The sequence below is a fragment of the Lutjanus erythropterus genome, chromosome 1, assembly GCF_056507025.1.
Source record: "Lutjanus erythropterus isolate fLutEry1 chromosome 1, fLutEry1.hap2, whole genome shotgun sequence".
Classification (NCBI taxonomy): Eukaryota; Metazoa; Chordata; class Actinopteri; order Lutjaniformes; family Lutjanidae; genus Lutjanus; species Lutjanus erythropterus.
The window spans coordinates 12,369,196-12,383,085 of record NC_139317.1 but is presented as its reverse complement, the minus strand read 5'-3'; the positions used below and the strand labels follow the sequence as shown (position 1 = coordinate 12,383,085).

Below are 13,890 nucleotides of genomic sequence, written 5' to 3'. Positions count from 1 at the left end.
TCAAAATTATTGACATGATCTCTGTGTGATAAAGATGGAGTTTTATAGCAGTGGACCCCCTGGCCTTCTACCCGTTATTTCTAGCTGTGAATGTGTGCATTAAGCTAAATGAAATGGCTCGCTGTCTTACTCAATTTGGATTGATCTTTAGGCTACTAGTTGGTCTATTTATGTTCAAGGAAACACCGTGAGCATTTTGATGTTTTAATAACGTAATGTCGCCAATAAGCTGCCCTTGACCAAGATGAAAAATGCCCACCCCAAGTGAATTGCCAAATGTCAGAGAGAGCTGTCACCCAGCCCCCCAGCCAAATAACATGCACACACACTACAGAAAAGTCCTGCAATCCCTCCCTCCTCATCTTTATCCCTCCATTTTGTTCTCTGCAGGTGGTAATCATGGGGGGGTTATTAACTAATAGCTGATGTTGTTTGATGAGGAAGTGTTATCAGCAGGTGGGCACTAAGCTTACCTCAAAGACAGAAAGTCTCAGGTTCTGAATGCTTCAGTGGCTTTAGCAGCATTTCCCTTCTGTGTCTACACTTGAACTCCATGCTGTTAAGTCACTGGGAATGGAAAGGCATTTATACATTAAAGGGATAGTTCGGATTATTTGAAGTGGGACCGTATGAGGTACTTATCCATAGTCAGTGTATTAGCCACAGTAAATAGCGATCGACACGCCCCTTGGGTTGGAGAAGCAGCAGGAGTATCAGGACACAAGGTAAGCAATGTACTGCTGCGGACGGCTTCAGCAGCAAAATGTATTTTAGCCACTTAAAAATGGCCCACTTAGAATACTCTCACAGCTTTACCTTGCTGTCAGACGGCCTTTTTTGATGTGAAACCACTGTTATAGAAGCCAGATATTGCTCTCTCCAAAGAAACCAGACTCTTTTAACAAAAACATTGTAAACCAAACAAACATGCATATATGCATGTAGTTGCTGGCTAGATCATAAGTTAGGGGAAAAAATATTGTTCTACTTCACATAGATGATAAATCTTTGAATATAAAAACAACTTATTCAAATTGGTTGAGAAGTGTAAACATTACAGTGCTTTTTATCTAGGAAGTCCCCATTTACATGTATATGTGCACAGGCCAGTCTTTCCCAGACCAATATGGCAGCGACATTGACAAATAACAGCAAAGAGTCGAGGCAGCCAATATAGCATCTGCGTCTCTATTTTTATGGTGTAGATAATACACACACTATCGATAAGTACCTCATCCAACCCCTCTTCGTGTAACTATCCTGTGAATGCATGTGTGTACAAGAGGTGGATACAGTATGATGAGTTCCTGTGTAGTCATTGAATCCACTCTAGCAGCCATACAAGAAATTTTACTTATAATTTGTCAGTGTTGATCAGTTCTCAGGTCCCTTTGAAGACCTTCATATCTTGTGTTGTTATCATGAATTATATGCATTACATTATCATGCATACTAAAAAATTGGCCATTATAAGCTGCACAAATGTAAGTATTATGGAATGGGTTTTTTTTTTTATGTCTCAAGAAGAATCTTAAGAATTTCCTGTAACACTGAATTCACTTTGTTCTTCACACAGCTGGCGCTAGGCATGTTCCCCTATCCACAGGTGAGTTATTTTGTTTTTCCTGTATCTGTTAGTTTAAAGCAGCTACAAGCAACGTTGATATTGTGTTGTTTTTGGAGGCCCATATGAATGAAAGCAGTTGTGTTTCCACCACCATGGCCACAAAATATAACTTTATCTAAAGAAAAATCTCCTCCATCTTAGTGTTAACTGGCTAATGTACTACTCATTGTAACTTTGCCTGAGAAAATGTAAACACAGGCTCATTTAATCTGATTTCAAGGAGAATATGTCCCAGTAGTAGGCATTAAGAATAATTATATAAAAGAGCCAGTCTTCTTGCTGATGGTCTTGTTTGCTTATGTAGGTTATATACAGACATCATTATTAATCTGAGACTGTGTCATAACCAGTTAAAAACTTCCTGTAGTGTGTTTACAATAACATAATAATAATAATAATTGTACATGATTTTTAAGTTTTAATAACATTTTAGATATTATATGTATATTGCCCCCAGGGAATTATTTATATGATTCCAATGTCAAATGTTTTTTAGAGATGTACTTTGAACTATTCTGTGAGACGTTAATCATGATTCAAAGCCATGAATGAGACTAAGATGTCTGTTGACCTCAAAATCTAATTTTCTGTCATCTATATAACTTAGTTGTTCAGTGTTGCTATATGCAGCTTTAAATGTAAATCAACTGTTTGCGTTCATTTTTTTCCCCTCATTACACTAAGTTAAAAATCCTGCTCAAATGTAATTGCCGACCACAGAAGTGACTTCCCAATCCCATCAAGTCTTAATTAGCCCTTTAAGATGGGTTTATCTCACTAATCCCTAGCTGAGCAATCTAAATCTGGTTACCTCAGGTTACCTCCTGGCCGCTCGCCTTCACGAAATGTGAAGGAGTTTATCTAATGAAACACTTGTTCTTAGAAATACATTTAATGTGTGTAATGTATGCTTTGAAAATCTTAATTATGTTATTAAAAAGTTATTTTTATTTTCTACGTCAACAAGTCAGCCATGGAGACTTGAATGTAAAATTTGATTAGCAAGAAAAAAAGAAAGAAAAGGACGTGACACTGTTCTGCTTACTGGAAGATTTGATCATTTTCTGTGTAATTTTCCTCTGGGCTTAATGTATGCAACACTTGAACTGCTCTGTCAGTTAAATGAAACTTCAATGCAGCTGATTAAAGAAGCAGAGTGTGATGTAACCACTGCACTCTCTGCCCAGAGACTGAGTGACTGCTTCCCTTCAGTATGATGACAATCCTTCCTCAGAAAAATAGAACCAATTTACTAAACGTTGGACTTGGACAACATAATGAGACTTTAAAAATCTCAGGATCTGTGTATTAAAAGAAAAAGATTTCTTTTAGGCCACAGATGTTTTGGATGTTATTGTCAGTTAAGTTTCTTTGAAGATGTTAATCTATTAATGTTATCTATTGTGTGCTGAGAGAACCCCAATGTGTCTTTACAAGAACTCAGGGCTGTATTGGTAAACTATTGGTTATTTTAATGATGGAGTATTCTACTGATTATTTCATTGATTAATTGAGTAATCAGATAAAAAATACCTCTGCTTTATGAAAGAACAGTAGTAGAAATACAAAATACAAATTAGAAAATCAGACAGGTCTCTTAAAAACAACTAATGTGCTTTCCTTTTTATAGAAATCAACATTGTTATTGCTGCGTACAGGGATAAAATCTGTCAAAACAACACCGAACCCCCTGATTATACCTGCTGTACTGGATTGGTGCGTTTAAGGCTCCAGTTGCAACTTAGACCACCTGATATTTTGCTTTCTGGGGTATTTTATGCGTCACTGAGTGTGTGTGTGTGTGTGTGATCGTGATGCTCCGGCTTTCATAAACTGAGCAAAACTTAGTTAACTTAAGGGCATCATACCTAGCCTTAACTAACTTAGGCTACCATAACTAATGTAATTATTTATTAGTCTTCATCTCAACTTGCAGTTATATTAATTTACATTAAATGCTAACATTAACATGTTTTTTTGTGTTGTATCTGCTCTCTGGACTGGATGCGTAGAGTGTATGCTTTCTGCTGAGATGCTGATACATTGGCATTGTTTTTCTGTGGAGGGCAAGTTTAGTTTTGCCGTATGCACCTACAACTGAGTTTTCGTTTTGTTTCAGCTCAAAATGATCCCAAAGTTTCAGCAGTTTCTGCCTTTTCCTCTCTCAGCTTCTGCTATTTTCTGTCTCTTCCTTCATTTTGCAATCTGTGTCTTCAAATCACGCTTCTTTGCATCACAGGGCCATGCATTGTGTGATAATAATTATCCATGTGAAACACATTGCAATTTGTATAGTTATGGATATGAATTACATGAAGCCTTGATGCAAAGAATTTAAATATATTTTAGTAATCGAGTTACATTCAATTCAGTACTTAGCTGCATACTTCCACAGTACAGTTGTGATGTAGCTGTTCATTTATTTTCTGTGTTGACCATTAATTCTTAAGTCATGATGAAAAACTTATTCCGGCCTATGTAAAAGGGTGAAAAGTTGTGTTTAAGGTATAAATGTCACACAAGGAACAGTCTGTGTGTCTACATGTGTGGAGTGTATGACTACAGCCAAAGGCATGTCTGATTTTGCAGTGCTGTTCCTTCCATCATTTAATGCTTCCGTCATCATGATAATTGTTAGTATATTCTTGCAAATTAATGGGCTCTCTTGAAAGATTATGATCAATCAAGAAACGTCAATAATCGGAAATTTAAAACCCAATTGACATTGTGATTGCCTGTAACAATTTTGTAAGACAGAGTTGGACGTTCCTCATGGCAGAACCAATAGGATGGTGAAACGTACTTGACATAAACATGTTCTAAGACTCAGTGTACCAGTTTTGGATACCGGCAACCCCTGTCTTAAAAGCTAGCATATGGAAGAATTTTGGCTTCTGTGAAATTGAATAGAAAAGGGAACTGAACAAGTTGTGTCTGACTAAACTAATTATGGATCATTGCAAATAAGCTAGTAGTAGCAAGTAGTCACAAAGTGAGAAAAGATATCATGTACAGAACTCAAAAATGTTGAGGAATCATGATGCATCGATAATCGTTTATGATTCCCATCCTTAGATTAATCTACCCTCATTGATATAAATGGGGAAAACAAAATAGCAGGAACACCTCTCAGTTTATAGTTTAGGCTCTCCACTGTCACGCAGCGTTCCTCCTCTCAGTGTTAATTCTCCCCTAACTCCATATGGTACTGCAGACAGTTCACCTGCAGGCTGTAGCAGAGCGGTGTGGCGAGAGCGCTCGGATCCAGCTCGTCAGGCGCAGTCAGCCAAAGTCCTCGGGCCTAAGCTGTCATTTTTGCAGACGCTGGCACAGCTGTCTGTGCAAAACCCCCTGCTACACTTCACAGAGAACATTTTAGTACAGACTGAGGGAGAAGTTGGAGAAGATGAAAGACAGAGAGACACTGGAAGGGAATCAGTGGCATCTGAGTTTACCTTGTAGACTAGTAGAAGATGCAGGAGAAGTTGTTAGAGTAGAATTTGGCTTTGAGGCTGAAAAAGCCAATTTTAACGTTGTTTGGGGTCTTTTGTTCACTCTTTACATGTTTGCTTGCCAGTTGCTTTCATTTGTGGATGTTTAGTTGATGCATCATCGCTCGTTTATTGTATTTTGTGTGTGTGTGTGTGTGTGTGTGTGTGTGTGTGTGCGTGCGTGTGTGTGCGCACATGCACAGTGGAATCATCACCTCATGTTTGTCATGATTAGAGATGGTCGCTTTAATTCCACTTCACCACATGTCGGGATTCATTTGCGTCCTTTGTCAGGAGTTAATGGAGTTTTTGCACGGCTCGCTCTGAAAGTCTTTGAAGACACCAGACCTGATGTGATGTGTACACAGCCGCCAGCACTCTTGCTTCTGATTGATTTGTTGTCTTTTTGTTTGCTCTCTGGTTGTTTTTGTTTCTCTTTATTTTGTCATATTTTCTCTATTTTGAATGAATTTCTGGATGAAATATCGTGTCAGTTTTTTTGTGTTTATGTTTCAGGATCTTCCTTTACACATCACTGCATCCATCAAAAACAGCATAGATGCTTTCTGTTTGCTACTTTGTTTTTTTTTCTTTTTCTTGCAAATGAAATGGAAAGGAAATGGTATTGTTTTTTAGTACTGTATGTGTGTTGTAAACAATGCTTGCTGTAATTTTCAGCACTGTACGCCATCTAAGCTCTTGAACTTTGCTCAGTCAGAAATTAGTTAAAAGTATATTTTAGTGTATTAGGCTTCCTTTTTAGGCTTTAGATCATATTGCAAGTGATGTGACATAAATGTTGACCCTTCCTCCTCAGTTTTGATTATGTAAAACTACACTACATCTGTCACTTTTTATCACTATGCTAATTATTGTCACCCACACATAATGAATAATGCACAATGTCAGCATAACCTTGTATTTAGCTTCTCTATGCAGTTGATTAATTATCTTAAGATGTAATATTTTTACTTGATAAGAGCTTACTCTTGCTTATAGTTATGGCTTGTTTGTATTTCTTTAAAATGATCACAGTTGTCTTGGGTGGTGCTTAGCCCAGGATGCAACTATGGTGCCCTAGCAGAATAGTGTGAACTTGTTTTGCTGGAACATTTGGGGAGTTGAGCCTTGGAATTACAATGGCTAAGTCTCCACAAAAGAAAAGGTAACAGCTGATACTTTGTTTACATTTGCACCATTAGCAACCAGCTAAGGTTTAGGGTCACTGGAGGTTTCATGCTCTAAATATTCAAGAAATGCAGCAAAAGTGCCCTCTTGGATGCCCTTATGATAGATGTAACATGATGAAGTGCAGTCTACGAATGGCCCAACACCCAAGACAGTGTGATAAAGTGCTCTCTAGGGTGCCCCTTCAGTCAAGAAAATGTGGAAAAGGGCCCTCTAGAGCAACCCTCCAGTAGATTAAAATATTATAAATTTGGCGTGCCGGTGCCACACCACATACCGCTGGTGCTCTTTCTATTTCTTTCACCACTGCACCTCACATAGTCTGAGTCCGCCAGTGGTTGAGTTACGTTGCCATTTTCAGTGTGTAGGTTGCTAGTTCAGAGGTTGTTGTTTCACATAGTAGCAGGGACTTTAAAAACGGTAACACAGAAAGTGGGAGGGGGAAGTGAATGCTGAATAAAATAGTCAGCCAAGGGCAGGCTTTTTCCAATTGCTTACTTCCTGTGAGCCAGACTATCACTAACCAAAGAGACTATCAAATCTAATTTAACCTAAATTTGCCATGTAATGGATCTCAGTTGGGTAGCATTGAAGCTTTTTGCTAAGGATGAAAGGTTGTCAGTTTGGATGAGATCAGAGAAGAGCTCCTCTCGTTGGATGATTTTTTACAGCGCACAATTTCAGGGTAACACATCTTAAGCTAACAGAGTGACTTAATTGTTGTTAACCTATCAAAGACAAGAGCCTCTTACCATTTTCCATTTTCTTATAGTGATATTAATGATATCCCTGCAGTGCCACAGTGGGACTGCCCTTGTTGCCCATAAGTAAAATGTGCTCGTAAACCTTTGTTGAAATTGACATTTTTGATCAAAAAGGAGTATTGTAAGAGTTTTCTGATTCCTCACCCTTGAAGAAATATCTTTGAAATCCTTGAGGAAGGAAACAGTCATGTGATCTTTTAGAAGTGTTTATTGAGTTGCTCTTAAAAGGAACAGAAATCATTTGACATCTAAAAATTGAATTTCTGACTTGTTATTTTCACGCTGAGATATTTTCAAGTAACGAATAAAGCTTGATGTGGCTCACAAATCGCCACAAAGCCACTTGAGTGGCTTTTACCAGGGCTCTGTAGCTCAGAGGAGCAAGAAACTGATGTTCTACACTACTACAGTCGTCATTTAGTGAGCCACACAAACGCAGTCCTATACACGTTCATTCAGTCCTACGCAGCAAACGGCACCCTTGCTTGTCAAACATTTGTTTGTACTTCTTCAGGTATCAGACGAAAGTTTGAAGAAATGTATTATCGGGAAGTATAAATGTCATATTAAACAATATTTACCCTCGGGACTAACGTGCAGGTAATGACATGTCTACCAGATAATCAGCCCACAGTGATGAGACACTGTTAAGAGGGATGGATAGAGAGGGATTATTAAGCCTTTCTTTTTGATATGTGGTCAAGTTACCTGGTACAAGAAGAATAAGTGCTCAATTATGCTTGAATAAGTTAGTCTCCCACTATCCAATTTCAACCCCTGGAGCAGCACGCAATTTTGTCCTAGTAATTATTTCTGAACAAATTAGTTTTCCATAGTTGCCTTTAATGTGTCTGAATCAGGCAAAACTGGATATAGAGGTGGTTTAGGAGTCTCTTGGTACTTGCAGAGTGTGAAAACCTGTATTTAATTGAGTGAATCAATAAGTGCTCTAATGCACTGTCAAAAGACCTGGAGAAATGAGCAATTTATTTACCAAACATTGTTAGACATTTAGCTGAGCCAAGGTTTCAGGTTTTATATCATTTAGTCTATATGATGAAGTTATAAATTTGGGATTTTAGAAATTAAAATAGATTGTCCTGATGAACTCAGCCCTGGGGGTTTTGAATAGGGAAGTTAAATGCTTTCCGTTGTTTCTCTGCAGTCTCATTTTGAGACATTATCACAGAGATCAAATCAAAAATTCCTATTCTGTTATTTTTTTAAAGGAGCAATATGGAGCATTTGCATGTGGAAAAATGAGAACAGCAGTCCAAATAGTTGGAGCCACAGACTGCTGGTCAGACTCCATTAATATGTTACTCAATTTAACCAGTATTAACATCGACTCTTTTTTTACTACTCATAAACAGACACTAACTCATTCAGTGAACGTTCAGCAATAATTTGAGCTCTAATTAACATCAATCAGGCATACAATTTCCATTCTGGCCTGGAATTGAAATTTCAGGGCGGGGGGGGGGGGGCGCAGTGTCTGTAGCATTGTTGTCAGAGAAGCGAGTGCTTCGACTCACTAGCATTTCCTTGATCTCTGCTGACATATGGTGATTTTATGATTTATTACAGTTAGTATATATTTGTCTTATATGGACTTATTTTTGACTTCATATTCGGGCTGTGCAACATGTCAAAACATTTTCCAGTAGGCCACCATCAGCCCAAATACATTATATATTGCCGATATATTCATGCAGGTGTGTCCCAGAGCTCGAGCTCGGAGACGTTTGTGAGCTGCGAGTTTGTTCACACTGTCCAAAAAGTAAACACAATAAAAATGTCAAGAAAGGAAATATTCTCATTCCAATTTTCATAATAAATAAACAGAAAAATTCAACCCTATAACTTCACATTTCTCTTATACCTATCTAGGATGAGTTTAATTGCCTTCTTAACACAATTTATTCAAACTTGACAGAAACAAAATTATGTTGAAACTTACCAAAACCGTTGATTGGTCTTTCTACCATTCCAACAATTTTCCAACCCTTTTTTGATAGAAATAGATCCATAATACACAGAGTTAGACTTGAAATTATTTTGTCTCAGCACTGTTGTCCTCACACATACTCTCAGTGGGTCTGTTCTGTCAAGAGTCTCTTACAACTACTTACTATTTACAGAGGCAGACCACTAAATTAGCAAAATAAAATGACAAAAATCACTGAACAAAAACAACCTTGAATGGACTCATAAATATATTTTGTCAATCACAGAATACTACTTCAAAGTTCATTTAGTAAGTCATATAAATATTCACCATAAATCTTTTTCAATATTTTGTTTAAACTGACTTCCAAACCCAACGCTAATTATTCAAGTGACTTTTTTGCAAACCTTCAGAGATCTGCTTTCAAATCAGTTTTTCCTGTTTTGCTTAGTCCAGAAAAATGTGACCTGTTGGATGCAGCTTACCGCATCCTGGCCTGTTTACTGTCAGTGTTTCACCTGTAAAACTGACACACTGAGCATGCTCATTACAAAGATTGCTCATACTGTTTGTAACAGTTATTTTACATCCCAGCATATCTAGATAACCTGGAGGGCAGGAATAAAGTGCTACTCTGAAAATTAGCATTAGTGGATCTTTTACCCCCATTCTCCACAAATGAGGGGAAGGCCATTAACATTTGTGTGTTTTCATTATGTAAATGGTGTTAACGCATACTCACAAATTGCCAACAGGAAAGCAATAATTTTCTCCTAGTGATCATAATGTGTCCAAGTGCATCATCTTGATTATGACACGCTAATTACATATTGCCTCGTTCCTTCTTCTCTGTCTTGCCCTACAGATTCAGAAAAACCAAGGATCTTTAATGGTAAGTTTTATTGCAACAGAATAACAGGAGAGGAAATAGAGGTCTCCCACACTATAGTCTGTTACTCTTGGTTGGCTCTCTCATTTGAAACAACACTCAAATTGCATTTTTGCAATGAAATATTAGATCATGCTTAAACTGCTGGTATTACATTAGGTGCCATTATGGAATAATAAAAACATTCAGGAGCTGAAGGATGGCTTTGTCTGAGCTTGCTGCATTTGATTAATCTAAGTAGATACTTTCTTTTTTTATCACACTATTGATTTTCCTTATTGCCAAGAAATTCCATGTAGGCTAACATGTTTTTTTTTCATCTCCGTGTCTCTCCTCTTCCAGCCTCTCCAGTTACTGCAATGCATCGTTGATGAGGTGAGTCGTCGTCTTATGTGCTTTTGCATCTAAAGTCAGTCTTAATGGCCCGGAAAGCTTATATTTTGTTTCCTAATGAAGCAAACCACTCAGGCGGCTTTGCTCCCCACTCACTCAACCCTTCACCCTATGCAACTGCCTCAGGCAATACACATATGCACACGCACATTACTGTAGAGGTTGGACCTATCGTGAGTGACACACACACAGCAAAACAGTTCTGAATTCTGTTATACTACAGAGCCAAATACCAAGGCAGATAAAATTTGTTTACCCAGGACAGTTCTCATGACTGCACTGGGTGTTTGTTTCTACATAAAAGGCATAATGCTCACACAAATACACAACTGAAGAGACTGATAATTGCATGAGCACTGAGGACCACAGTGAGTCTTTTTGTTTCACAACATATAAACACACATGTATTGAAGTTAAGTCAGATCTTACAAAAACAAAAAAGGGAATACAAAACAGAACAGAATCATAATTTCATAAGATGTTTTATTAGGGTTGCTCCCTGGAAGTCAAAGATTTGAATCATCAGTCAGAGACCTGTCAGTCCACTGAGATTCTTTCAGTCAAACATTTCTATTTTGTTTGGGCTTTTTCTGTCCGTTGGTATGCATTACAATAACCGGAGTGAACAAATAGAAACTTGCAAAATTGCACAGGAACGACATTTCAGCGAGGAATATTTTTATAAGCTGGTGCACAAATAGTGAGAGAAGGTGAAAAGTAACTGTTATTTTAGACAGAGCCATGCAGCAGCATTGCAGGCTGCAAACTTTACAAAACACCCCTCATAATCACCACAAATGACAAAACAAACTGTGGTGGACGCAAAGAAAAGTGTTAGAAATGCAAGCTGAGTTATAGAGGCAGGAGAGCTGACACTTTTACTTTTGTGGAAATCTCATCACATCACAGGTGACAAAGGAAGGCATTAGAACGTACTGGCAAAATATACTCATGTAGGCTGATATGAGTTTAGTGTGGCGCTGAATTAAAAAGGAACAAATAGTATGGGCCCAATCTGACTCAGCTGACAAAATTCTGAAAAGGTAGGGCCCTACATGTTATATAAACCAACTTATCCATCTAGTCTCGAAAAGAAATACCTGTTTTTTACTTAAAAAATTAACCTGCAACTCCATCTTTTATTCAATCTCTTGTATTTCCCAATGATTTCACAGTTACACATTTAGGATTGATTTTAACGCTGTAAATAACTCAAACTTGGACAAATCTCTTTACAAAAAATAAACCGAGCAGTGTGACATAACAGAAGTTTGTAATGAAATTGAGTTTTAGTGATATCAAGTCTAACTACACCCTCTTTATAATGAGTTTACCAAGGTCACATCTGATACTGAAACGCTGGTGTGCCACTTCTCTTTTGCCTAACACGCTCACAGTTTATCAGCCTGAGGAGAACCTGAAGAGTTTTACATTTCTTGATCCATGGGTGTGCTTGGATGTACATGAATGTCAAAGCTCACACAGACTACATTTTCATCAAAAGCAGCAATCACAACATTCCCCTTCCCTCTTTTCGTCCCCCTCGTCACTTCTTTGCTGACTTACACTAATAGCAAAAATGCCACAGCACCTCCCTGAACCAGCCCCCCAACCTCAACACCAGCCATATCACACATTAAACATACAGTGTCACTTGTCCTTAACTGCCTATAGATTGGCCGTAATTAATAATTAAATGCTTTTGGTTGTAATGGATTGACCCTGGTTGACCTGTTCATTAGTCAGCTAGACGGAGGCATCACTCAAACTATTTTTCCCGTGCCTTTCACTGCTCCTACCCTTGAGGCGAGAGCACATTGTTATCCCTAGCGAGCCTTACTGTCCCAGCTAATGCAGTGCTTTGGAGGAAGAGATAAGAGGATAAGCACCCTTAGGAAAAATGAAGTTGCTCAGAAACAATGTAAAGGTTGAGGACTACACTAGAGTGAAGTAGTCACACTTCAGTGTGCAGTAGAATACCCAGAGAAACGTTCTTAGTTGTCCCAGTTTGTTGCCAATTCAAGACCTAAGTGCACTACCACCTTTCTGCCTTGCTCAGCCATTTTGAGGGCCTTTTTATTGTGCACTTTAAAGGGCACAATTGTCAAACTGAAGCCTTTATCAAGCCTTTTACATGGTATGCCTGCCAGATTTGTGGAGGTGGTCTTTAACAGTGCTATTTTATCCATTTTAACTAGCTCTCTGTCTGTGTTCCCTCCTGCCTTAAGCACACAGTAGAGCATCTACTTCTTAAGAAACTTAGTCTTTACTCTTTGTTACCCTTTTTATCAGTTACTTAGTATTCTACTCGATTTCTTTACTGAATAGTCATAATATCTTTGATAAATTTCAGTCAGATTTCATCCAGGTCATGAACAGAAGTGCCCCCATTTATGTAACAAATAATCTTTTACTTACAGTTGATGCTTGAGATGGTTTTAAATCGTCTTGATCTCAGGTCAGTATTTGACTCAGCTGATCATTCTGTTCTACTGGATCACCTTTTAAAGTCGGTTGGCATTAGGGGTAGGTCCCTTTAGATTGGTTCAAATCTTATTTGTCAAACAGAACTTTTTGGTAGGGGTCAGTAATACCTCCTTTTTTGTGGCCCGTTTGACGCCTGGTGTTCCCCAAGGCTCCATCATCATCATTTGTATATTTAATTATCAGATTTCTATTTGCCTTATTGGAATCGTATGTTTTAATATAAGGCACTTTGTAATTTTGTTTTGAAAAGTGCTGTTGAAATTAAGTTTATTATTATTGTACATCTTGTAGAATTTAAAGGCATCATGGAGCCCCATGAATTGCCTTAGAAAACCTGTATGAATGGACTAGCACTGATCCCATGGAGAAGTTAATTTAATGCTCAGGTATTTTTAATTGTGCTAGACACACCTGACTTCAACTTCATGGCAGGTGTGATGAATTATATCTGCCTCACTGACATTTAGTAACTATTGCCCATTGGTACATATTGTAATGCATTGTACACATGATCCAAATACTTTTTATTTTCTTTATTTCAGTTGTGATACTTCGATGTTGTGTCTGACTTATCCACTGGGGATTTGAAAGTTGCTGTAATGGCTGAATGAGTAATAGGCCCCTGTGATTGGATCATTAATATTATTGTAGCTAGAGGTGTGTTTGGGGTGGGGGGTGGAGTGTGAGAGTCTGCCTTTTCTTTTTTGTTCTTTTTTTAATCGCACACAAACACACAGTGAGGCATGGCTGAGGAAGGCTCAAATAAAGATTTGAGTCTCATGAGACTCAAAATTAAGACCAAATAAATGTGAAAATGATAAATAATTTAAAGTCACAAAGAATTGTAAATTCTGGTCTCCTGGTATCAACACAATGGAGATTGATGAAATGTTGTTCAAATGTAACATTTAAAAATACAAATGCAATATCTCATTCTAGAAAGAGTGTCTCAGTTTATCGTGATAACCCACAGTTCAAGCTATCCATAGTGCTCATAATGCCCCTTTTCTTTTGTAGAAAGGAGTTGGGCTTAAAAGAACTGATTGCATAGATGGAGTCAGTAAAGGAAAAAATACATTGTTGTATTAACAAATGTAGGGGTG

At 37.9% G+C, this 13,890-nt stretch overlaps 1 protein-coding gene across 1 annotated transcript in view; it reads left to right on the top strand.

Annotated features, from left to right (window-relative positions):
• map2k5 (mitogen-activated protein kinase kinase 5) overlaps window positions 1-13,890 on the top strand; it is a 73,925-nt gene that overhangs the window by 35,816 nt on the left and 24,219 nt on the right. Inside the window, exons 17-19 of the mRNA XM_084745128.1 lie at window positions 1,577-1,606; window positions 9,884-9,910; window positions 10,250-10,282. Of these exons, the coding sequence (XP_084601254.1) occupies window positions 1,577-1,606; window positions 9,884-9,910; window positions 10,250-10,282 (90 nt within the window). The remainder of the gene's footprint in view (window positions 1-1,576; window positions 1,607-9,883; window positions 9,911-10,249; window positions 10,283-13,890) is intronic.